Source organism: Anopheles coustani, chromosome 3 (genome assembly GCF_943734705.1).
Source record: "Anopheles coustani chromosome 3, idAnoCousDA_361_x.2, whole genome shotgun sequence".
NCBI classification, from domain to species: Eukaryota; Metazoa; Arthropoda; class Insecta; order Diptera; family Culicidae; genus Anopheles; species Anopheles coustani.
Genome location: NC_071288.1, coordinates 3593350 through 3620258, shown reverse-complemented (window position 1 = coordinate 3620258; position 26909 = coordinate 3593350). Strand labels below are relative to the sequence as shown.

Here is a 26909-nt window from a genome sequence, read left to right as displayed (position 1 = left end):
GAGGTTGTGAACGTTTCTGACGAAGAAAAAACGCAAAAAAACTGTAGTTAACAGATCAATTCACAGCTTTGTCAATATTTGTCTACGTTTCTCACGAGGTTGTTTTGATCAAAAATCCTAATACGTGTTTTAGTGGCGTTAGGTTTTTCAAACGTGTTCCAAAACGATCCATTACATTGTTCATCAGAGAGTTTACCAACTGTGTTGACAAAAAGGCGAACAGGCGATCGATCTGGGTAGGAAAATAGTTCATGGCAGCTATTTAGGCAGAATTCGAATTATACATTATTCACAAGATAGCCCTTGCAGATAGTGAACGTTCTAAGCCCACGTTCTTACACCGTTACCCTAATTGTCTGGACATTAGGACAGGAACACGGCTGTCACGGCCGCTCTTTATCGCTCGAGCCGATCAACAAGCACCATTTTCGCACATCGGAAGGATAATTATTGGCCCCACAAAGGCTTTTCCCTAGCGGGAAAATACATACAACAACCATCATCCGCACGCGTCCAGTACCTTTCCGGCTCGGGGGGGGGGGTCAGGGTCAACCCCGAACGGGTAGAAGGGGAAGGACGGTTTTACGATTCACCCCCCATTACGGATCCCATGATTAGGGATGATCGGCGCATGTTTCGACCGGAGATAAGCCGTTGGTTACATTTACATCCCCTTTTTCTGATCCGTTGCTCTATTTTTAAACTCTCCCGGGAGGTCCTTTTTTTTGTGCCTTTGCGACAACTCATTACTTTTCCGCTTCAAGCCGGATGTTCCGAACCGAACCACCTAATCGTTGTGTCTGTTTCATTCTCTCGTTCCCTACCCTTTTTTCCAGTACCACCCGACGTACCGAAAATCCATAACGAAGCAGGAGTGGTGCTTCCATCCCACGCCGGACCCTACGAGGAGGGTGGCGATCTGGTGCTGATATGTGTCGTCACTGGAGGTACGTATTTAAAGATGTGTGTGTATGTGGTTGACTGTGTGTTTCTACTTTAACGTCAAACGAACCAGGACATTATTTCGTCCGTAACACCGCCATTTCCTGAAAAGGAGAGGAAAAGTTTCGCAGAACCATTCCATCGACCGGAAAGGTCACTTCCAGTGCGGCATACGACGTACGACGAGGGTGTACGGGTGCATGAGTGTTGGGAAGGGCGGGCATGCCGGGGGGGAAATGGGACGAAAAAAGAAGTTACAGAATTGCGCTCTACCATGGCGTTCACGAGGGACTTGCGTTACATAGTTTTCAGTTGTTTGCGGAGTAAAAATGTAAATAAGTTCCATCATTCCGTTCCACCGGATGCGCGTTTCGGTTTCTGTTGGTTCGACACACCACCCCGTCCGTCCGTCCACCCCCTCTCTTCGCCTGCTGGACAATGGAGCACCGAAGCGTAACCTTAACCCTTATCATTCAACGAATTTTAATTCTCGACAGCATATTTTTTCGCTTTCGTTTGTCGTCTCGTTCCACCGGGTTTTGGGTTGGTTTGGCGGATGGTGACGCGGGGGGTGGGAAAAAGGTGAGACCAAAAGCCAAAACCGTCGTCAAGCGGGAAGGACACACGGGCGTTCCGAGGAATGGTTTGTTTTTATTTTCACTTAAAATATGTACACAAACGCTTGCAGGAATGTGAGCGTCGTCGGCTAAATCGTGTTTTCCACGGCCTGGTGACGCCATTTGCTTATTTTTTAACTGTCCTTTTCCGTCCTCTTTTTCCTGTTTCCCCAGCCCCCGTTTACCAGTGGTAGATGTTTTTCCTTCGCTGTTCATGACCAGTGTCCGGGAAACAAGATTGGATTCGTAGATTTTTCTGCTTCCCTCAGTCGGTAGCAAATTCATTTTTGTGCTGCTGGATGAAAACTTTTCCACAAGAGTGGTACCTTGTTTCCTACTACGGATTAGTGATTTCGATGATTTCATTCTCTAACGAGGAGTTTTTACCCCCAGTTTTATTCCTATTTAAATAGTAATTCAATTTGAAATATAGAAGAAATATGTTTTAAACATTCTTAGTTCTAAGTTAATGGCAGTGGAAAATGAATCAATTTCCCGAAAGCGCCCTCTCCGGGTAATGCTTTTCAAGTGCCGTTCTAGAGGCGATTAAATCACACAAAATTTCCACCTGAAGGTCCGTATTTGGCCCTCAACCTCTAGCTTCACCAGCAGCGAAACCAGCATCGCTGTCCACCGAAGATAGTTAATTAATTTTCCACCAACCCCCGACCCCCCGAGAAGCACCCGAACCCATCGATTGCCCGGTACTAGGTTCAACACTCGGCGTGGCTTGCAGCCTGCCGACCTTGAAGCAAGCTGGGCGCCCCAATTTCGCCCAACCTAACGCGTCAAAATTGAATCCTAAACCACCGGAAAAACCACCGCAGTGGCGAAGAAAAGCCACCACCACCGCCGACGGCACGAGCCCGACGCAAAACTGTTATGATGCCGGTCATTAGCATTACGGCCGTGGCGAAGCCGGGAAAATGCGCTCTCGTTCGAAACAATTTCACAGCCTCGGAAAAGCTCCCTTCACTCGCTCCCTGAGACGGCGTTTGGACGCATAATTACATCTTCATTTGTTTGCCGTTCTGATTATCTAACCCACCTACCTCACCGAACCCGGGGGGGGCTGTTTTTCCTCGGCATAAAACGCCAACGCGTTTTCTTTTCAAACGTAATGAGATTTTCACAAACAGCCTCGCCGGCCATTTATCGGACAAAAAACGAACATCGGCCGAGCTTTTGCGGGGTGTGAACGTAAGAAATGGCTTTCGCGGAGAAGTTGACAATTGAAAATTGTTGCATTTCATTATCGCTGCACTGACAACGCTGGGGGAGGGGGTTTTCTTGCCTCCATAAAATCATGGGATTAGACGTGAATAAAGATACTTTATGTTTCCAATCTTCGGACGCGAAGGCTTGCTGTTAAACAAGAAGCGAACAAAACAACCATTTTATCTTCGAACGCAATGCGTCAATTGTTATCCATGAAAGCGAGGTTAAAATCACCAAAGCTCTCATCAAAAGGTTTCTTTCCATTCTCAAGCCAAAAGCGTGAAAAGCATCAGGAATACTACAACATGAAGCCAAAAAACGAATCTAAAAGGGCAGCAATTCCCATTACAAGACTGGTGCAACATTACCCCGAAGTTGTTTGCCAAATCGCGCTCAAAGTCGCCTCAAATTCACACCTTCAAGGTGAACTCGGTGAAAATGGCATCACGGTGCGTATCGGAATTCCCCAAACTTCTTTCCTTGCGAGCACAAACGACTCCCACCCGGGAGGCTCTCAAAGAAAATGGATCATAAAAATGGGAAGAAAAGAGGAACCGAACATACCGAAGAAGGTCCGCGTTCGCATTCGATGTTGCTCTGCATCAAGCGAAACGGTGAACCCATGCCATGCCCGCACTCATGAAGCGAATTCAATTAGTATCTAATGAAGGCTTACATCTTTAATGGCTGATTAATTAAGCGATTAGTTCGAGTAAATGCTCCGTTCGCGCTCCGAAAAGTCGGCCTGCGAAAAGTCGTCCGTTCATTCCCTTCGGGTCGGATTCGGTTAAGGTGGTTCGGTTTTATGGGCCTGACTTTAGCGACAAAAGGGGCCTCCCGGCGGGGGTTAAACGAACCAATTCCATCAACCTTCAACCTCCGTCCCCCCTCTCTCGCTCCCTCTCTCTCTCTCTCCTACCCCTTCGAGGTGATCGTTTTCTGGAGCATAAAAATTGAACTGTCTGTCGACGAGCCGGGCCTAACGAAACCTGCAGGCCCTCGCCCTTTTTGCGCACACTGCGGATAAAACCATTACCGGCGCTCTCTTTCCGAGTAGGTTAACTGAAATCGATTTGTGCCGTGCCCGGTGACCGGTGGGAGGAAGGAAAAATCGAATTATTTGCCCACTTGTTCCTTTGAGACCATTGCGAGACACGGACGATGGTGGAAATAACTAAATCTCCAACGAAAAAGGGGAAACACCGCTCGGTACAGGGTGTTTAAATGCTGATGAAAAATGGAAACGAAAGACAGCTCAAAAACCCTCGGAACCCTAGACGCCGCAACGCGCTTTTCCATCCGTTTCCCACGATCGGTTTTCCCTAAATACCAAAGGATCAAATGTCTTGACGCCCAATGCTCGCCCGCTCGAAGCTTTGGAGAAGTGAAACAGAAGGAAATTGGATCTACTGTGTGCACTTTAAAAAAGGTTCCATACCTGACACCCGTTCACCGTTCGACCTTACGTTACCTTCCTCATTAGCTTCACCCTGCCTCTTCCTGGACATTTCGACCTTTCGAGGGCCTGAAAACAATGTATCGGTGTCTTTGTTTTGTTATACTGTCTTTTGTTTTTTTTCCCTTTCCTTCGAAAGTGTATTATGTTGCAATGTTAACCCTTCTTACGAACAATGCCCAAGGATGAGAATTTTTTTGAAAAACCCTCACAACCGAGAAGGTAACCAAGTTAAAATGGGATTTGATGCTCATATTTAAAAAAAAAGCGGTCTTTGCGGGACAGTAGCTAAGCTTTAGGCGAAGGAGTAAATTTCCAAAGGAATAAAAATCTAAATTTTTTTAAAATGACCAAAAGTTACTTCTTTATAGAACCATGTAACTTAATCATAAAAATATCTAATTTTTTCAAATCAACCTTAAATTTTTCGTAAAGCAATCAAGACAAGAATTCACTTTTACTACGTTCGTATCGTGAGTATAAATTGAAAAGAATCGTACACACGATACACAACACAACACAATGGAATGACTAATGATGTGTTTCATTTGTCATTGTAATGAGTACTAAAGTGAACAATTTCACCGTAGACGATGGAGAAAAAAAAACTACAGAAAACTGCTAAACGAACTATTGCGCATTCTTGGAAAAGTACGCAACCACATTCGAGAGCTGTGAACAACCGGGCGCCTCCATCGTCTCCATTCGAGTGACGGAAACTAAGCAAACAACCACCAACACTACCATCAACAATCGGCTCGTAATTATTCCCATCGAGGTCGAGCAGCAAAATCACCATTTTAGGGCCCGCTTTTGCGACTCCGCCATTCGAGCGCGCTCCGTGAAGGGAATCGAAAAATGTCATCTATCCTCGAGCACGGGTCGTTAGTTCGTCGGGCTGTGCGGCGCTGGTGTTTGACTTATCCTGCTCACATGTGCCACTTTCTGCGAAACCATAGCCACATTTCGTTTCATTTCATTCCGTCGGTAATCCTGCCTTTCGTTACGGTCGTCTCCGCCGGCCCCAGAATCGACTTAATGTCCCGTACCGTACTTTCTCTTCATTCTCGCGCGCCTTCCGGTGTGTGTGGGTAAGGGGCAGCTATTAGCGAGACCGGAAAGGAACATACACACACACACACACACACACACTACCACACATGCATGGGACTCTTTTGTGTCCAGCGGTAGCGGTACAATCCGGCAAATCGGAGCTCTTCATCACCATCAGCAGCAGAAAACCGACGAATTCCGGGACAGATGCAAGAAACGGAAGTGAGAAAGAATATGCCCGGCTAAAAAGGGGAAGGGAAGGGCGATGGGGCAAAAGGTGAATGAGACGTGCGTAAGCCGCAGTGTAATGTCACCACGATAATTAAGATTAAATGATGCATGATGAGCTTCGGATGCTGGTCGGTCGCACGACGCAAAAGAGGAACGTATGAACGACGAATGGTCGAACAAAAATGGCGCACCACCAGCGTGGGGTGGGACGGCGGAAGAAGCTCGGGAGCTGGGACGAACTAACGAATGGACAGTTAAGATTATTCGAGGGGCCGTCGAACAAAGGCGTCCCCTGAAAGGAAGTCGAGTCGAGGCCAGTCATTTTACGATTTAATTAATTTCGCCTCATTCATTTTCGCTCCGATGTGACGTTCGTTTACTCATTTGATTTCCTTCGGTGGGCACGATCCTCTGGGGGAAAAAGGTCCGTGGGGAAGCTCCGGTTCCGGTTCGGGCGAAGGAATGAAATCATTAGAGGATACGATGTGGAAAAGATTTCTTCGGCGGCGTTTCATTTCTGCGCTAGGTTTTCAGCGCGTTCGGAAAAAAGGGGGGAGAAAAAAAACCGTTGGGACCAAAATAGACAAGCTGGAAAGTAATCCTGCACTTCTGGCTCGTGCTCCTCACCCAACCAGACACTCCCTTCCATCCTCCCCACCCATCTTTTCAGACTTCAGATTTCACGCCAATGAGAAGATCTTAATTGAAGATTGGAACTGTTTGCGGAAGTTAAGTGCCTGAACGGATTTCTAATGGAAACGACTCGCCCTTCCTTCCGAAAGGAAGGGGGAATGGGGGGATATTGTCGAACGAGTGAAGCGACGGTCTGCCTGGGGTGGGAAAAGCGGCTTTTCATTTCCATCCCGTATGCAGACAATGATGGTGCTCGAAGTGTTTGCCTTTCTATATGAATTTTGAGAGAATTTATTAGGCTCTTCTAAGCCTCGTCGAGTTGGAAACAAATTGTGAGTATTTGGATACAAACCGGCATGAAGGTCTATCCAAAACATTCACCTACAACGTGGTGGGAAAAACGTCAGAACCAATTCTATCGATTTTCACCGATTTTCCATGCCTTGCGGCAATGAAGGACGCGAGTGCTTTCTACATCACCACTCCGTTCTGATTTCGTCTGTAGCCGTCCCTTCCTTTATGCCGTTTTGGTAAAAGGACGATGGCTATGGTGGATGATTGAGCGCCAGCCCAGTGCCTGGAATGCCAATGCCGTAAAATAACCACATACCGTCGGGAAAAAAAAGGGAAAAGGAAAAAGAAACCGGACTCGACCGACGTGCCGTGTGAAAGGTCAGTCCGAGAGGTCGATATTTAGTACGGCAATGGGTATAAAGTCGCAAACGAACGACGGGCGAAAGGTAAACCACTCCCCGGGCCAGGCAGTCGGGGTCCAGATACCGAGTTCCAGCGCACAACCTTTTGCCGAAACTCCGAAACCACGGCGGCTAAGCTTACGGGAACCGGCAGCCCGCTTTCCCTTAGGTGATCAATAAAAATTGGCCTTTTCCTTTTCCACTGCGGTTATTTCTGCGTCCGCCTGGGCCGGGTTTATGGATTTCGCCGCGTTCGGTTTTTCCACCCCGCCCCGCGGGGGAGTAGTAAAATGGATGAAAACCGAGGGCCCGCACCACAGGCCGAAGCCAAAACGGTGCCGGTGATTTTACTGGGCCTCGGCGTTGGCTTTTCATTCCTGAACTGGTTTCTGACCATCGTGTTTCATTTTTTTTCTCTCTGTCTTTTCTTCTGGCTTTTTGTAAGTGTTGCTTTTGGGGTTTTCTTTCACCAATTTTCACCAACACCTTCGCCGGGCGCTTGAAACGTCTCCCACCCCTTCGTCCTATCGACTCAAGCTGCTTTACGACACCCGAAACTCGATAAAAGCGGCCCGACACATAAAACTGTGAACTTTAACACGCAATCAATTTTGTTTACAATATTTCTTCATTCAATTACTGGCCTCCCGGGGCGTGCGTGGGGAAAACCACCATCGCTTAAGTTTTCCTTCTTATCGAATCGTTCATGGCCAGATTTCCAAGAATATGTCCGCTGATTGGCGATTGATTTGAGACAGCTTACTTCTTTTTAGTTTCAACGAAAAGTGGTATTGTTTCGGAGCAGCTAAATTATTGGATTTTCAACATATCGTTAGGATTTGCCATATTTTTATTTTATGTATCGTTTTCTTTTAAATTCACCTGTCTTTAGTCCAAAATATATGAGAGCAGCTTTGACCAATGGGACATTTTTAAGCATCTTTGTTGCACTTGACAAAAAGGTTCTTAATGATGTTTTTTACGTAAACTTTTACAGTAAATTGTCCTAATTTAATTTCAATTCAACTCAAACATATTATTTTCAATTTTTATCAAAGTAACAAACATAAGCAGTACGGCCTGCCCGTTATTCCTGAAAAAAATAAAAAACTTCGAACAAAACACAAGCTTTAGAATAAAACAATTTTTATAATGATTACGAATGAATGAATGAATAAATAAATTATTGTTTGTGGAGCTTGGAAATCTAATGTTTCAGAGATTAATCAATCATTAACCAATTATGGGTATTAAATTACTTAAATCTGGTGTAAGTCGTTCAAAAGTGCTTGTTTGAGGTTTAGAAAGCGTTCAACAGTTGACTATTAGTAAACTTAGTAATCGTTCAAATCTATCTTTAGACTAGGTTTTATTAAGATTTTAATCTAAACAACTAGCAATAATAGAACCTTCTTTAGACAAGCGTTTGCTTTTCACTCCCTTTCAGCGTATCGTCCTATTGTCAGCTACTTGCAGGTATTGAAACATCTCCAATTTCCCTCGGCTTAATCTGAGCTATTGAACAATTCAAGAACTGACGCCTTACATTGACGCCCGTTTCACCATTGTTTGGTTGCAACCTTGTATAAACCCTGGAAAGCAGGATCATCTGTAAATTATCCTATTTATCAGACGCTACACCATAACTCTGGCGAACGTACACAGGTCCCCAAGGAGAGCAGGCAGTTCGCAGGCTTTTCCTCTTCATTTCACCAACTCTCTCGAACGATTTCAGTCAACTAAACGACGGTGACAACCGCCAGCACTCGACGTAGCCTAACCTCAAACGACCGACCTGAGCGCGTGTGTCAATTCCCAATTCTCATCAGCCAGAGTTCATCAGAACGGCACAGAGAACACGGTATGGGAAACACCACCCCCCCCCCAGATGGAGAAGATATTCTTCTCTCTCGTGCACTTAACCCCACTCGACCCCGTTCCACAAGCGCTGGCTGGTTGACTTTTCATGGCCCTCGAGGTATATTTTCCACATTTCGTAGAAATATACATTTCAATAAACATGATCTAATAAAGAAGCCCCGGTGGTGGCGCCACTCACATGCTACTGGAAACTCAACCCAACGACATCCATCCATGTTCGATTTTCGGTCATATCTCTCTTCCTGTTTTGCGCCTCGACAAGCTTGCACGTGGGTTTGACTGCCTTGAGGCGTAAGAGGCGTTCGAGCCTGTCTAGAGTTTCCACTCCCTTGGCAACAAAGCAGAAGAAATAGATTCTCCCGCCGGTGGCAGTCGCAACGGTGAGGGTTTTCCATCAGTTTCCCTGCATGGCATGGTGACAAAGATGAAGCCTATTTACCTACTGGAATCCTTCTCTTTCCCTCGCACTCGCTTCGCTCGATGGGGCCTTAGGCGAAATCCTTTCAACTGCGTTCGCTGAATCTGAAAGGGAGGACTCTTGAATCAAAGCGCGTTTGAAAGAGTAGAAAGTAGATGTTGACTTTAGCACAACAAAGATTTATAAATTAAAACCTTCATACTTTTTTTCAGTTCATCGTGACACGCAGACTTATATATTTTAATTGACATTATTTAGATCGTTCATTTATTATATAAAATATGAATTCTAATAAGAGGCCTACTTACTTCCTTACCACGCAAAATATAAATTTCGTTTGTTGAAAAACAGTTATTTTATCTTAATTTGTTAACATCAAGTCGATTCACTGTTAAATCCGGGAAACATTGGAATTCATTCCTCTCATTTGATCGTTGATCCACGACATGTAGGAGCTTGTCTTCAGAAATACATGTGGATATTGTGTCCGGTTTTTGGGCCGGATATTCACATTGCGCGAGGCAATTCCTACTAGAAACAAATGCCCACCCTCGTCGTGGCGAGTGCAAACCATTCCCGAACCCAGGGCATGTTCACATCCAATTCCGCAGTACAAACCACTCGAATAGTTTGCACATAGTAAATCCTTTCGAAGAATTGTATTAACCGAACTCAAACTCCTTGAAGCGATACATTCGTCTCTGGAGACAAGATCTACTTCAATGTTTAGTAAGCGATTGGAGCCTATCTTTGACGGCGCATGACTCCAACCAGTAACGTAGCAGGTTAAATTTGATTCAAAAGTTTCTTTCGCCGGTCAAGCAAACACGGTTGGAAGTTGGTCCGATGCGTGCAGGTTCACTCAGGAATACGAGAGCAATACTATCTTGATGAATCGTTGGGTCGTAGTTGTCGTGGACTTTCACATCTTTTATTTGAATTTTTTGAAAAAGAACCGATAGAGATTAGGTACTTGAACGACTGGTTTTGTAGAGTCTTCTATCCACCTGCATGAAAGGCTCTCGAGAGCGTGAGATATCCAAACGACCGATGTGGACATTTAATGTCGATCGATTATGCTGAAGAACGCAAGCGGCTGACGTCATCACCACCTGATCGTCGATCAACGTACCTCCGCATACGAATACCTCAAACTGTAGATCGAACATATAGCTGACAGCATACAACGCTACAGACCACGGAGACGTGTAGGGTTTTTCTACTGCATCTTGTTCACCGGATTGTTTACGCCACTCTAGATTCTCTTCCTTCTCTTCCGCGATTGTTGTAGTAGTGATCATCAAAACACCAGCATTGGCGTTCCCGGTCACGCATAATTCCTTTGGGACACAAAACTCGTTGATTGCCGATACTTTCCCTATAACCAGCACAAACACAAGAAGGAAACACTTTGATTTGTCCATATTGGAAAGTTTGGATTTTCAATGCTTAATTCGACTGTTAATTATTGCTTTGTGCCTTCTTAAACCCAAACTTTACAGTATGATGCTAACAAGTAAACTCACCACAACGTTCTCCAGACTGGCTGATTAGCACAAAACATTCTCACACTCTGATTACGAGCAGTGACATGGCATACTGAGCTCTGCACGTCTTATCTGCTACTCCAATGTTACAGGCCAAGAGATCAAAGTAACACTCAAAAAAGTTTGTTCTAAAGAACCGTTCAATCAGCACGTTCCACTTGACAATGCTCACGAAAGCTTTTGCCAGATCGAGAAACAATTTACGCGTCGCGAAGATTTCCTCCCGATCTCTCCACCGCCTTCCACCAATCCGTGTCCTCGTCTCACCATTTCCGGCTAACTCCACGAAACCGCAACCAATAAATCTGAATTTCATCGAATAAACCTGTTATTATGAATTATCTCCCGACGCTGTTGCTCTTGCTGCTGCCGCCGCCTCACGAACAAGCGATCTGTCCAATCGGACCCGCCACACCCTGCGCTACTCTCCCTCTCTCTCCCCTCCCTCCCACCACGGCTTGGCTAATCTAATTGGTTCTGGTTTTACGACCGACCATTTGTCGCACGCGCCGCCATCGGCCACCATTTAACCGTTCGCTGTCTTTTGGCAACGACGACGCCGGGTCGTTCGGAAAATCGGAGCGCAAACGAGCGACCGAGCGTCTTCTCGGAATCGGCCCATCGAACCAGAACAAATTGTACCATCATTAGCGCTTCTCCGTCGACCCAACCGCGGGACCCGGCTTGCGTTTGGTTTTGGGATGTAATTGATTTAATGTTAACATTCAGGCAAATATTTACGCTACCGAAGGATTGCGCCATGGGAAGGGTAGGGAAGAAAACTCATTGTCACGGTTCGGGAAGTTTTTCTTACGAACAGCCGTGTGTTTCATTTGTCGAGCAGAGTCGTTAAACTACATTCGAATATCCTTTCCTTTTCCCCGTTGCAGGAATTCCAACGCCAAAGATTACCTGGTCCAGCAATGGCAAGACGCTGCCGAGCGCGATGATCGATTATGCGCACGAGTCCACGCTCAGCAGCCGGCTCGTGGTGAGGAATCTGTCCCGGGCCCATCAGCACAGCGTCTACAGCTGCCAGGCGAGCAATTTCTACCGGAAAAACGTCACCGCCAACGTGACGATAGAACTGCGATGTAAGTATCGCCTGCTGTGTTGCGGAATGCAGACATCAAAAAACTCTATAACCGTTGCTTCTGCTTGTCGCATGTCCTTTTAGTGCGACCTCTGGCGGTGGAAATCGTTAACGGGAGTGGACCACTGTCCGCCGACCGACGCTACATCGTGCAGTGTCAGTCGGTGGGATCCCGACCGCCTGCCAAGATAACCTGGTGGATGGGTGGCGTGCAGTTAACAGCTACGAACCAAACGGTAAGGAGCCCCCATTTAATGAAACAACCCACTTCCTTCGAAAGGTTCCATAATTAAATACTCTCAGTGTAACGACGAGACCTTCATTCGCTGGTTCGTCCTCCATTTACCTTCCAATGTTTTTGACCGGGATTTTGTTCCATTTTGTTTGGCTAAGTAAAACGTTAAATCTTGAGTAAAAATTGAAGATCCACCCTACCCTCGTTTCATCCACCGTTCCCCAAAAAGAAGAACACTCCAGCGCCAAAAAACGGTTGGGCTGCTCGTGGCAATTTTAACTTTTTAACCTAAAACCCTCTCAGTTGGGTGTGGTTTAATGTTATCGTTATTGCTATTCCACATCCTCCCGGCAGCTGGTGCGCTAATTCGGGCCCATCAACTCCTCCCCTCCCCAACACACACTCGATGATCTTCCGCTCCGGCGTGCAACATGCGAGTTTTTCCGGGTGCGGAAAGTGAAATGGGAAAAACGGGCCCTGGCGTGCCTTTTTACCTCCAACAACACTCCAAGCGGGAGGGCGAGGAAAAGAAATCAACTTGGGCCCCAATTTACCGAGGCGGCAAAAAGATTGTTAATGGAGTCGTGAGTGGAGTAAAGTGGCCCATTTAGAGTCGCGCTGCCGAACGCTTCGCATGTGCAACTCTCGGCACCCTCACGAGCGTTTCCGGAATGAGCTGCCTGTCTTCTGTTTTTTCTACATGTCCCATAAGGAAGTACCCTCGAAAAAGGATACGATTGAAGTATCCGCGCAACGATTCTTCCCACCCGAGTCCATTAGGGAAGCGATTTGTATCGAGTAGCTGGGAACCTGCCGTTTTTAGGCACTACCCACTATCAAAAGCCTAAACACCCTTTTCACCATCGGTACGGACGGTCCCCATTAGTAAACGATGAACGTAATGGTCATGAGCTAAGCCAGCTGGTTCGGCCTAGTAGAGGAAAATTTCGAAGTTAATTGGTGCTTTCGAACTCACGGTTCATCTTCGCCTCACCTAATGCTACTGACGAAAATAACCTGTAATGGGCTCCCGTGGGTCTCGAGAAATGTCTTAAGAAATTCCCCTCGGGGGAGGGAACAACGTTTTGTGTTTCATTTATAAAATGGAAAACATCCTTTTGTACCGCGAATAAATCACTTGTTACATCATTCATAAGCTCAACCCAACGGTCACATGATTGACGGAGCAATTGTAGGCGGAACGGACATAAGGATAGAAGAAAATGTGAGTAAAAACTCTTCACTCCGGGTTTTCCACGGCGCCCATCCTTGGACAATGGGATGAACGGACGACGGATTTGGCCAGCAAAGCTATCGTTCTTGCGTTCCAGCATGAATCCTTTTAGCATTTTAATTTATGGCGCCCATTTTTCCAACCGAGAAAACTGACCAAACGACAAACACGAAACCCGGCCAAACGGACGGCAAAAACTCCAACCCGAGACGAGCGCCACAGCATAATGCAGGAGGCGATATTCATTACAAGGAAAAATGAAAGGATTATTAAAATTATCCTTCAACAAAGTCACTTCGTGCACACTGTTCGTGCCGGTTTTTGGTATGTTTTTTTATCTGTGTGTGTGCGCCTTTTCGGACTCATTCATTTTTTATTCCAAAGCCGTTTGTATAACCTGTTTTTCCGCCCGCAGAATATCCGCCGGACAAACAATGGACAGATAAACACAAAAAAGAAAAAAGAAACAACCAGCATAATTTGAGACACCAAATTCATCCTCATCACGAAACACAATGTCGTCCGTTTTGTCCGCAAAATTTTGGTCCTATTTGATGGGGAACGCTGTTTACTTTCTGCACACAGCTGGTTTTTGTGTCGAGTTGCAAATGGAAAGGGTACCAGATTGTGCCCGCCGGGTATTGCCAGAGGCAGTTTCGGTAGACGGTCACCTTTGTGTGTATGTTTTGTGTTTGTTGTATGATGTACGTGAACATACAACCAACTTGTTTGAGGTATACTGTTGGTATCGTATTGGAAAATCTCTCATTTAACAGTTTTAACATATATTTATTTCATTTCATATGATATTTAACGGACATATTAACTAGAATCGATTAGTTCTAATGTTTATCTCAAGAGGAAATGTAAACTTTTATTTTAATAGAAATAACATATTGGTATGTGTGTAAGGCCATTGCTGATATCAATAAAAAAGTGGCCTTTAAAAGGCGTTAAGTTTTTGATATTTTACTTTTATCCTTATGTAAAGCGAGTCACTTCTTGAACGCTATAATCCATGAACAAGTCGTTCCATTATCTTTAAGTATTCGGTACTGTTCTGATTATGGACTGAACAGTAAAGTATTTAATCAAAAAGACTTCTCCAACATCTTACTCAAATTCAATCATGTCTGAAACAATTTAAACTTAAATTTTTTTAATCAGTTCTTTCTGTAGAAAAGATTGTAATATTGATGTGGTTGATTTGTTTCTTTTGTATTTTCATTTCCCACAGACGTCCGAGGATGGCAATAGCACGCTGGCATCCCTCAGCTTTACACCAACACGCGAGGACCACGGGAAAACGTTAACGTGTCGAGCTACCAACGAGCTGGTGAAACGGGGGACCAAGGAGACAGCGATGAAATTAAACGTCTTCTGTAAGTTTCCTACCTTTGCTTCCTTCAATGCAGTTTTTCTTTTCCTCCATACAAAACTAAATTTAATTGTACGGAGATTGTTCGGAGACTATGCTCGTTTCGCGCGCCACTGAACACCCGCGCACAGGAGTTTTCCAGATTCTTCCAAGGCTTCAAGAGGCTGTTCTAAATCGCGCTCGGCCCTTGATCCAGATTCAAATGCAAATGAGTCGTTTAATTTTATGCTTTATCAACGAACATCCCACCGTGTGACCTTTACGTCCACGAGAAACTCCCGTCGACGGCCTCCGCACGTGGAGCTTAAGGTAAATGAGATTAAAGGAAATGGCCGACAATTTCACCGACGCAGAAGGAACGCAACGAAACGGAACCGAAAAAAAATTTCGGAAAAGGTCATTCCGTTCGCCGACGCAAAACATTAAACGGACTATTTATTCCAAACAATTGTCACCTGCCGACGGCCGACGGGTTTGCGATGTTTGTACTTTCCCCCCGGTCCGTCCTTTATCTTTCATTTCGTATTCGACCTCAAATTCGGGCGAATATAAACACAGCGAACCAAGATGTTCATTTGCCGGAGAACAAAAACAACAAAAAACCAACCTTTTTTACTTCGTTTTCACTCCTTGACTTTTCCGCCAACGTAGGAAAAGCGCCCAGAAAACTCATCACTTCGCTGTTTAGAGTTCCTCCTAACGCCAGAATCTTTCTCTTATTTGCGTTGGTCAACGATTCGGGCGTGTGTCCCAGTAACGGGACAGCGCTCCGGGGGGAAAAGTGGAAAAACTGGCAAATGGCGATGATGGGGTGTCCTTCGCTACAACCTCCGCAGCTTGATTTCTTTCTCGAATAAATTAAAAGGGGTTTCCGAACGGGTAAACATTAGAAAACCCGGAAACAAAAAGAACTTCAAGAGCGTGGGTCGGCGAACTAGCGAGCTCCAGGGGAGAAAAATGGCCATCCAAAATGAAGGGTATGGAAACTCGACGAATGCGAAAAGAGCAATAGTGAAAATTGCAACGCTTGAGTAGGTTTAAAGGGGGCCCGAAAAGACTCGTTTACCGGTCGGAAAACCTTTTCCCCAAACGCAAACTAGCTCGATCCTTTCGTGTCCCCAATACTGCAGGGACCGTTTTCAATGGAGACCAAAATTTTCACCATCCCACAGCGTCGACGGCCGATAAAATGACACCGAAACCGCAAACTTAACCATACTAAACCGACCGAGCAGGGTTTTTGGGCGAACTTTTCCCAGACACTATTTTTCTGTCACCTCGCCGGATTTTGCTGTTGAGAAGAATTCGGTGATGAGTGTGGGAAGGATTTTTCTGGTTGGGTAAAAAGCAGATAAATCGAGCACCCAAAGTTGGTTAGCCTCATATCAAAGACAATGAATCGTAGTCGAGCGACATGTTGATAACTTTTCCATTACTTCAACGCTGCTCCTTTTTTCACTGATGACTGCAGTATATCGAACAGATGTTAGTGATTGATAGTTAAGGTTCATGTATCAAATTTAACGAGAAAAAATCACGACACGTGATTTAAAAATATAAGAATCTTTTACTCAATCTTACGCGTTGAGAAATAGTATAGTATATTCTATGAAAAAATAAAATAGTTAGAATGTTGCATAACATTCACAGAAAGGATGTAGATGAAATGAAACAAGGTTTGTTCAACAACGTTTGGAAAATTTAGGCTCATTTTCAGCGTTTTTGTTTACATTTGAAACCTTGGTACAAATTCTTCAACTACTTCACTTTTCAACCAACGGTAAAAGCTTCGATTTAGAAAAGCTCTCTAACGGTGTTCCGGGAAATGATTAAGGAAAAATTAATTAGTCTATTTAAACAACGATTAATCGCTATCGCTGACCCGCTGAGGGGGTCTTCGGACCAAGCGTTTTCTCTTCCTCCGACTCCAAGCGGACGCTGTTCACACCTCGCATGCTAGCAGTCATTAAAATTAAATCGGATTTCATTAGATTTATACGCTCCCGGCTCATTATGAATGTGTTCCGGTGAACGAACCCCCGGTTTTCCTCCCGCATTTCCATCATACTTCCGGGGAGCATACACAACCGTGCACTTGACATGGGGTGTCAGTAAGCCTGCTGGCATCGTCCTGCCAGCAAACACTCACACTCGCTGACAGGCACACACACACACACACATACGCACACATGTATACAACCTCCGTTCGTTCTAATTGTGGCAGAGAAGGAAACGGAAGCAGCACAACCACATCAATGGCGATGGAAAGTGTGCGATACGAGAGAAAAAGCGGAACCTCAATTTGCATGGGCCCTCGTTTCGCCAACACCCACACACACACACACGCACACATACCGCACACCAGGGTCAGGATATTCCGTCTGCGAATGGCACTTTTTGACACTTTGCTTCCGCAGCAACCTTTAGCAGCAATTCCCAGCGTTTAGCGTTCCCAACGCGTGCCTTGTGGGAATTTTCGAAAAACAAAACAAAACCAACACTCACAATCTTTTTTTTTTGTCTTACTTATGGTGTGTATCGTACGCAGCACCAACGCTCGAGCTTCTTTTCGGCCTCGGATACGAGATTGCAACACACATTTTGTGGGGAAATCATTTGCATCTGGGGAAATTAAGATAGCGTTACAGCTCCTAAATGGTTTATTTAAAAATGATTTGTTCCTCGGTGATAAGGCTGCCGGAAGGACGCATTTTACGGCCCCAACGTCCTGTAGCCAACTGCAACAGCTTTAGTTTTTTCGACTTTTGACATTCAAAATATGCTAACAAAGCGAGGATTCTCAAACAGATTTCTTTTTAAGCGTTAACTGAGTACGGATAAATTGAGATGTCGGGATATAAATAGTATAGTTTTCTTCTCCTAAAGCCTGAACAATGATTTTATTTACAAAATAAAAACCATACAATGTTATTTAAAGTCGATAAATTTGACAGAGTTACTAAACGAAATAGTTGAAATATTGTGACATTAAGTCCTTCAAAAGATATGAAAGACCAACGAGCATTGATATTCTAATTTCTACGAACCACAAACAACTCAACTTTGCAACAACGTAGGTCCCATTTGACGTACAAAGCTCCTTTCGAATAACACTCGTGTAATTTGTCGAGCAGAAAGAAAAGTTCGACATTACGAGCGTCCTCCCAGATGCCATTAGACGCACCCCGGGGTTTGTGGCTTTGCGATCTTTCACGCCGCCGTTTTCCTGTTTATCATTAACACACTGACACTTAAAAGCCCCAACCTCTTGTTCTAACAAACGAACAGGGTCCGCACAAAAAAGGGGTACCATAAAGGGTGGTTCCCAAGGGTGTGTGTCCTCCACTTTCCAACCCCCTTTTCGGCGGCCTGCTCCTCTCCGGTTCCCTCGAAGTCAGGAAAACGAACAGAGCAAACGCATATCAACACTTTGGCTAACGCAGCGCCGGTCGATCCCTTTTTCCCGGGGACGAATGTGTGAACGACACTTGAAAAGAACTCGAAATGCTCTGCCACCGTACGTACGTACATACATTTTACATTAATTTATGCGTCGGTGCCGGGTTTTCCCCGGTTGCCATTATTGCACATCGTGTGGCAAGATGAAACGGCCACTTTCTGCCGCACCGACGATGACGATCTCCCGCGGGATCCGTGGAATTACAAGGGTTTGCAATGGGAGGGGGGAGGGAATGGGTGGATGCTCGAGCATATTTCATAACTATGTGCCGGGACCCCGTATGCTTGACATTGCACGGATGGTTTGTGCCGGTTTTCATTTACGGCAGCAGTTTTTGTTCAAGGGTTTCCATGGCGTTATTACCGAACTTTTGTGTGTTTGTTTTAATGTATAAAGTAAAGTACTTTTTTGAATTAAATTTCATATGTGAAAAATATTTCAATGGATTTTGAAGTGATGTAGGATCAAACAACGATTCATTCGATTTGCTAAACAAATTGGAAGTATTTTCAATCGAACCTTTAGATTTTCTCTCGTAGGAGCGAGTCGTTCCATACACAACTGTTCAATAGTTCAATGTTCAAGGGAGGATGTTCAAACGGAGGATAAAAACGAACGTTCGCGTTCATTGATTCATTCGCCGGATCGATTCACGAAAAGTGGCGTAATTGTCTACCGTGTTCCAGCCTGCTTTCGAACTGGCATTGCAATCGCCATGCAACGCTAAGAAATGCACTCTCCGTCTCTCTGTCCCTCTCGAACCGATGATGCATCGGCGTCGGGGATACGCATTCGACCGGAACGAAGCTTTCACGGTGGCGTCCCATTCATGCCGTCAGTGTGGAGACCGCAAACATGAATTTGATTACGGCACCATGCCGCCCCCCCGGTTCATGTTCCCTTCTGCTCCCTTCGGTAACAACGCTGGCAACATAATGAGCGCACACCCGACCCATGCCGAAGCGGAAATTCGGCGATGCGTCCCGTGGCGCTGCGGCTCCGGAATGAGGTAACCGGATACAGTTTGTTCAATTAGTGGTAAATTTGTGCCACTACGCCAAGGCCACCGTCGGCTCGGTTGGAAGCTCTCGGTCTCGGGCGATGGCCAGCCGGACGAGATCGGGTCAGTTAATTGATTTTGTCAGCCTCGGACTGATGTCATTCGATCGGCCACTCAATCCCGCCGCAACACGCAAAACCGTTAGATCGTCGACCCGGCATGTCGATTGCAGCCGGGATGCGGGCTCCTGCGGTGGTGAGTTAATTTTGCATCAATCCGGCCCCATCGTGGACTCGGTTCAATCAGGAATCACGAACCCCACGCTCCGTTCACTTCGGATCGCACCGTGGAATCTCTTTGGATTAATATCCGGTTGCTTGTCGATGGAAGAGGATTACCGATATCGATTCTCTTCCATCGGAACGATGAACCAACCCGCTCCATCATATTTTCCAACTGATCATTCAGGTTATAAATAACAGCTTGTAACTCTAGATTTCAGTACAGTACTACTTTTAGTACTTGAAACAGACCAGACTTCTGTTGTTGAAAATGTGTTTCGAATAATTTTTCGTTTACTTACTTTTATCAGAGCATACTTTAATCTTGTTGAGTTCTAGCTAAAATTAAAGATTGATGATGATACTTGGTCCGGTTGCTTTTTCCACCCTCGCATCCACTTATGCATGTTGATAGAGTGCAAATAGAGACCGAATAAGAACCCGAAACCAAACTCCGCCGTGGTGAGACATCCACAGACCAGTTGAAGGCGAAACGGTGGAAAGTTTTCTTCCACCGTGACTGCACTTTCATTTTGCTCCGGTGAGCTTTTGTGCGATTCGGAGTATCGCCTTCTTTCATTTCTGGAAAAAAAAAGAATCTGCGCAAAGTGGAAGGAAAATCCCATACGTAACCTCTAACTTTCTTGTCGGCCTTGGTCGTTCTAGTACGTTTCGTCGGGTTTTTTTTTCCCCGAGGTTCATCCTCGATGCCATTTCGCTTCTAATCTCATTCCGTTCCGTACCATTCAAGTATCATCATCATCCCCGTCATCATGGAGTTGGGGGGGTTGGATTTTTTCTTTCCCGTTTTTGTTTACCTTGCCCAATGTTTTCCCGCACGTGGAAAACAAATCCACGGGCAGCACACAAAACCGGAGGAGGATGAGTGAATTTTCCCTGAGTGCGACGGACCGGAAACTTAGTACGTATTCAACGACTTTTTTTATCGGCAGAACTTTTCCACCGCCGCGTTCTATTTTTCCCATCCATCCTTTGATGCACCTTTTCCGTTCGGTTTTCCCGGTACGATCGCATATGTTTCGGAGCGGCGGTTATCCTGCGGTTGAAGATAAACACGGCGATGCTCCTACGTTCCGGTGTCTTCTTCAATCGGAGAAATTTTCCGGACACCCGCCCCTGTAGCGCGTCGTGTCTTATGCGCTGACGGCAGCTGGACAAAGTTGACAAGCACTGGCTTGAACGCACATCCTGGTTCGACTTTTCGCTTCGTGCAACTCCCCTTGAATGTATCTGGGTGTGGTGAGCTAGAACCGACTGCGCAGTTGGGATGGAAAAATACCGAAAAGGAAGTCAACCGTAGTATTAGAAATCTCAGCCACTCCGACAGCACATGAGGTGCGCTGCGAACACGAACGCATTGTGGAAAGTTGGAGAGGGTTTCCACCTCCCACCATCCGGGCTGGCAAGTAGCAAGGAAGTAGGAAGATGGAAAAGTTTGACTCTCTAAAAAGTTTTCCTATTTTCCCTGGCCACACGGTATTGCGCAACCTTTTTCAGCGGGCCCTGACGCCGTGACGGGGGAAAACTCGCGTAGAACATGTTTCAAACACATGCGAGAAGACAGAATGTGCCCAATCTAATCGCAACGAGCAAAAGAAAAAGCGTGGAGACACTATCGAGTTCTTACCACTAAGGAGCGTTCAGCTGGTGTTAAGGTGGTCTACACCCGTCAATCTCGCGTCGATAGCAGAATTTAATACGACCGTTAACATTCATGGAATGTTCCAGAAAAAGGTGGCAACGAGGTGATAAATTTATCACCGAAATCTCCACTATGTTAAAACAATTACTATAATAACAATAACAAACTATATTATGTAGATTTTAGCAATGATACGTTAGGCAAATCATGTTTTTGAATAGTTGTTAACATTCTCAAATAGTCTTCAATATTGACAAAAATCTTCAAAGTTCTTTAACACGTCGACAAGTTTTTGTCCCATAAATAAATGAAAATGCGACATAAAAATTATAGTAATATTTAATATCAATTTTTTGGGAAGCTAAGTTTTTGCTTAGGCTTCAAAAATCGAAAGGGTTTAACAAATGGTATGAACAAATTTTACTGAAAAAGATTGTTCTTAAAAAGTGTGGTTAAACCCTTGGCAGTCAACGTGTTAATTGCCTTAATTCTATCAAACTTTATTGCCTTGAATCCCGCTTGTTATTCCTTTCAAGAACATGTCCACAATGTTTTATAGCAATTACACACGGAAATGTTCATATTTCAATTTCATCCCAATTTACACCTTTTATTTTTTTAAGGCACATTTTAGTATTACATTAATACTTCTCCTCTTTTCAGTTACCTTGTTTGGTTGAAAATGTTAACTTAAAGCGGTTCTTTGCTTGTTCAATCGAGACTATTTTGAATCCTTTATGTAAAACATGTTTCCCTTGAGCAAATTGCGTTGAAAGCATTTCCAATCCGCGCGTGCAATATCACCGAGCGCCAAGCGTCATTAGAGTCATGGCCACACTTTACACATGCTACTCGAGTTCGCACCTTTCAAGGAAGCCAACAGGCGAACCAACAAACTATCACACGTATGAGCGAAGCCATCACGTAGATAATGCCTGATGACGCCGACGCCATGTCACGAGTCGTTGAGAACCGTGTTGTGGAAAATTGAAATTAATCTTGCCACTCTGCCATTGTGTGTGAGAGCGCAAACACCAACGACGTTTCACGGCGAAGAGGGTGTGCGAAAGGGCGAAAGAAAACATTATTGGGCCCATAACTCTTTCTTGTCCGGGAAGAGCGAAGAGGAATGCAAGGTGAGTGTACTTTTCCACTCGCTTTACAAGTACCGCCGGGATGAGAGTTTTCCCACTCGCTCGGAAAGGAAGGTCCTTCGTGTCGTTCGTTACAAAAATTACACCCAAGCGCAGCGATGCGACAACGTAAATCGACAGATACCGTCCGGGAGAGCTCGCCCGGCTCGTCCTTAACCGGTTGAACAGGTTCTCACGTGTCTTCCTGTTCGCACCATCTTCTGGTGTTTTTTCTACATGTATCGTGTCGTCGGTGTGTGAAGTAAAAGAATGTTAAACCTCGCACAACAAGGACGCTCTGATGCTGGAGCTACGCTAATCGACACGCACCGAAAGCGTCCTTCCGTTCGGGTTCCTTAATTCCGGCCACCTGCACACGGATGTCTATTAGGATGCCGTGATCCGGCTCCGGCTTCGACTCTAAGCGGAAGGGATTTGCCAGACGATTGGAAATGGCTAGTTGTAGCTTTCGATGAGGATTTCCCTCTGTCTCTCTCCGGTCCGACGTTCCGTCAATGAAGCTGCACGCAAAAACGGACTACTTTACAAACAATCCTACCTCGACAAATCCTCGCAAAGCTGGAGGCCACTGAAAAGTTGCTAATGATAAAGTTGACAGCCACCGATGGGAAAAGTGCAGTTTTTCCAAATCCCGATATCCAGAGTAAGGAAGTATTGTCACGCCTTGCTCGACATCACCGCCGCGCTGTCCGTATTTGACAAAGAAGTGACTTTTTACCGAGAGTGTGTCACTCGCGCCATCCTTCTTCGATGTTTTTCCTTGCTCGCAGCACTAGAAAACCTCGCCCTCAATTGTCGAGCGTGCTCTGCATTGACTCGAAACATACTGGTGATGGAAAACCTAAGGCTGAGGGTGGAAAGTCAGTGCAAAACCGTTTGGCGAAAAGCTGACACAATCATCCGCAGTTTACCGTCATGCCTTGGGAAAATGGGGACGGTAGCAAAAAAGAAAAAAAAAACCCCCTAAACAAACGCACGGGAAAACTCCGCATCGAACGGCAATTCTCGGAGCTCGGAGGAAAATCGAACACCGGCACAACAACCGGAAAGTGGAGTGAAATAATCCCACACTACCGTACCGGAGGATCGTTAACTTGGCCGTGAGCGGAATGCAGATTGACGGCAGAGGTCTGTCTTTGGCAGCTTTTTCTCCCCGACCCAAGGGAAAGAGAGAGGAGGAAGGGGGGCAAAGGGATTCCGGCGACGTTTATGCGGTTTTCATGTGACGTGCGAATGGGATGTGGTAGAAAAAAAACGGCAGAAGCTGTGTTCCGTGTTTTCAATCGGAACAATTTCCATCGACATCGCCGCACATTAGGAGTAGTTTTTCTTTTTTTTTGCAATTCCTTCGTTTTTCTTCCGACGAGAAGACAAAGATTTCGTTAGATATAGTTGATATAGCTGATCTGTTGAAAATTACTTATTGATCTGGTCACTAAAGGGAAAAGAATTTGAACACATTTCTCTTTGGTGTATCAACATCACATTCTTGTTCGGAATGGAATGCAAATCGAATTCTTGCAGATCCATTTAACCCGATTTGTAGAGATCCATATGCCATGCGTCTATACTTTCTAGGAAATGTCCTTAATCCTACTGACATCTAGCTCAATTCTTCGCAGCCAATTCATCGCTTTCCACACAATCCGGAGCCGTTTCGGACGCAAAAACATTTCCCTAATAAATTGGTAATTTTATGCCTTCCCGGAGTGGGTTTGGTCGGCTCGGAAAAATTTATCATTTTGTCACATTTCCTCCAACCCTCCTCCCCACCCTCAAACCGACGCCAGAACCAATGCCAACACGTGGCTCTACGCAAATCGAAAAGGGTTCAGCGATGGCGTCCTTCTCGTGGTTGCCTGCCTTCAGCTGGGAGTTCTTTTCCAGGAAGTTGGGACCAGGCCAGGGATTTTCGTCCACTTGGCGATCGGAATGGAAAGTGGTCATCCGCTTCTATGCAACAGTTCGGCCGGCCCAAAGGCCGAAATCAGAAACCGAAAAATTTATTCTTCAAATTCCTCAATTATCGTCCCTTTTCTGGTTGCGGCAGAAACCCGAACGCTTTCGGACACTCCGTTCCGGAAGGAACGGAAGGATGGATGACTTTGGGTAGTGCATAAGAACAGGCAAACCGGAACTGGGAAAGGGTTGTACGGACCCCGAAAGGGGTCGAGAAAGGAACAATATTTTATCATATTTATGACCACAATAAAACCGACAGAAATCATGCAAAACAACGATAAATATTCCACCATCGCAAAAGCGGACACACTCGCACGGAGCATGTGTGCGTGGAGCGGGTTTTACGAGTTTTATGCTCGTTGCGACACCGAATGTCGCCCGCGATTGCTGATCAACCCTGCCGTTAGTGACACATTGCATGACACTTTCATGCGGTCGGGCGAAACGTCACCCCTCGGATGCGGCGGGAGGTCAAGAACTCTTGGGAAAGTCTTCACGCCTCGGTGAAGCGGAAGATACTTCTTTTGGACCATCCCACCGTTGATAGCCTCCGGGGAAGAAAAGCGTGGCAGTTCCGCCCACTAATGCTATTGTTCACTTGTTTCGAACATACTTTTGAGGTTCACTTCGTAACGTGGGAGTTAAGCGATCATGCTTCGATCCAAAATAGCTTTGAAACGCCTTCCATCTAGAGTTTCCCAAAATTTTGATTATTAAACCAAGATTTTTGATGAACTATTTTTATTTTTAGATTCAAGTAAAAGTGAAACCAAAAAAACAACTTTGATTCTCTACAACAATGCTTAAAATGTAGCCCAATAGTCTTAATGAAATAATGTTGATAGTACTCTGCCATATGTGATTGAGGATAAGTACATTTAAGTGAGATGGAGATGAATTGAAGAGAAAGCAGGGAAGTGCTTAAGAAGGTTGCATACCGTGTATAGAGAAACAATGTTTACAAACTTCTAGCTCAGTTGATACAAAGATATTGGATTTAATGGAAAGTCTAAAGTTTATTCAATTTATTTTGGCTTCAAGAATCATAATTTCATTCCCAAAAATTTAACATTCACGTAGTAAACTCATAAACTGTGAACGAACAGGATCGATAAACAACCGTAAATAATCCAAATTCATATCACAATTTTAGACTACTTAATCATTTCTAGTTTAAGGAATATCCACGTCGCCGTTATTCTCTTACGAGGTACAAAAAGAATTTCTATAGAATTGGAATTGAAGATCAACTGTGGCTATCGGTACCGGTTACCGTAGCAAGTTTTAATATCGCTCTAATTGAGGCGGCCCTTTTCACATTTCTCTTGTGCTCTCATCCATTCCACAGATCTGCCCATCCTGAAGCTCGAGCTCGGCACCAACATGAACCCGGAGGACATCGAGGAAGGCGACGACGTGTACTTTGAATGTAAAGTGAATGCAAATCCGTCTGCATACAAAGTGGTCTGGAAGCATAACGTGAGTATATACAGATATCCGTCCCCTCTGCGTACCGTTCATTTATTCTAACCGGTTGGAAAAACCCTCCCGAGACACCAGGCAAGGGATCGCGCCAGCTGTGTGGGGTTAGCGGTCCTGTGTTTCCGGATGCTGCTGCATCTTCTGGCTGCCCCAGCCTGCGATTGCAGCGCAAGATTGAGTCGGGTTTCCCCGGGATGTGGGTTTGTTTCTGGTGAAGAATTTGCTGAAAACTGCAACCAGAACCACCGGAGGTTCTGGGCAGAAATGGTGATTTCATTCCTCGGTTACGGGAAGCACTGCAGTTCGCAGTGCGTTGCTCGAAGGGGAGGTGAGTTGGTTGGTTGGTTAGTGACCACATGTTGGTGAGGCAATCGAATTTCGGCCCGGATCCGTAAAAACCACCAACGCCGGGATTGCATTCCAACGCCGGCCAACCCATCATGCATATGGATGGAGGCGAACCGAGCGCCCCTCGCTCAAACCGGATAAAACGGATGAACCTTTTGTAACACGCAATGGAAAAGTTCATCGAAACGAACGGCGGAGCGGCTTCGCAAGGAGGATCGTTCCCTTCGTTGGTATAGAAACCGAAACCGAAAACGAAATAATCCTGTTCAAGCAAACCCCTTTTGAGAAGCGACGGAGTATGAAAGACGGAAGCAAAAAAGGAGGGAAAAGAAACGTCAGATGGAATATTCTCGAAGCAGATCGCGTTGCATCTGCATTCACCGGATCCCCAAGAATGACATCTTTCACCACAGTTCTTTCTCTTGGCGGATCTTGGCAAAAGAAAGCCCCGAACCGAATCGGATATCGTAGACTGAATTCTTAAAAATTTCCTTAAACTCGTTTCGAGCTCGCTCTGCTCTGGCTTCGGTGCAGCTGTTTAGAATGCCCGGCCGCGGTTGAATCCTGTTAAAGGATGGCGCCCCGACCGTGAAGGCTGCATCTGCAGCCAAAGACAGCACACAGGATCGTTTCGGATGCAATGCGGTTTCCATTTCGTGATATCTTATTTACATATGTCTCCTTCGCTACTCCGCCTTTGTTTCCGTCGTCAAGGGGGGGAATTTTGGCGCAGCGTTGTCTTATCACCACCACTGCCACAAGTCGATTCCGACAACGAGATTCACAAGAGCGGATGCACAATTTCTGCACGATCCACGAACTGACTTTCCGGGGCGCTTTTCGGTACGACTCAATTCCGGTTCGATCTCGATTTACTTTCGTCAGGACGAGCGGTTTTCCCGGACCGCCTCACGTCAATCTGGATGGC

General features: G+C 45.4%; 1 protein-coding gene across 1 annotated transcript in view; it reads left to right on the top strand.

The window, feature by feature from the left end:
- LOC131260263 (hemicentin-1) overlaps window positions 1-26909 on the top strand; it is a 112763-nt gene that overhangs the window by 26599 nt on the left and 59255 nt on the right. Inside the window, exons 5-9 of the mRNA XM_058261939.1 lie at window positions 837-947; window positions 11582-11785; window positions 11869-12020; window positions 14491-14635; window positions 25500-25630. Coding sequence (XP_058117922.1) covers window positions 837-947; window positions 11582-11785; window positions 11869-12020; window positions 14491-14635; window positions 25500-25630 — 743 coding nt within the window. The remainder of the gene's footprint in view (window positions 1-836; window positions 948-11581; window positions 11786-11868; window positions 12021-14490; window positions 14636-25499; window positions 25631-26909) is intronic.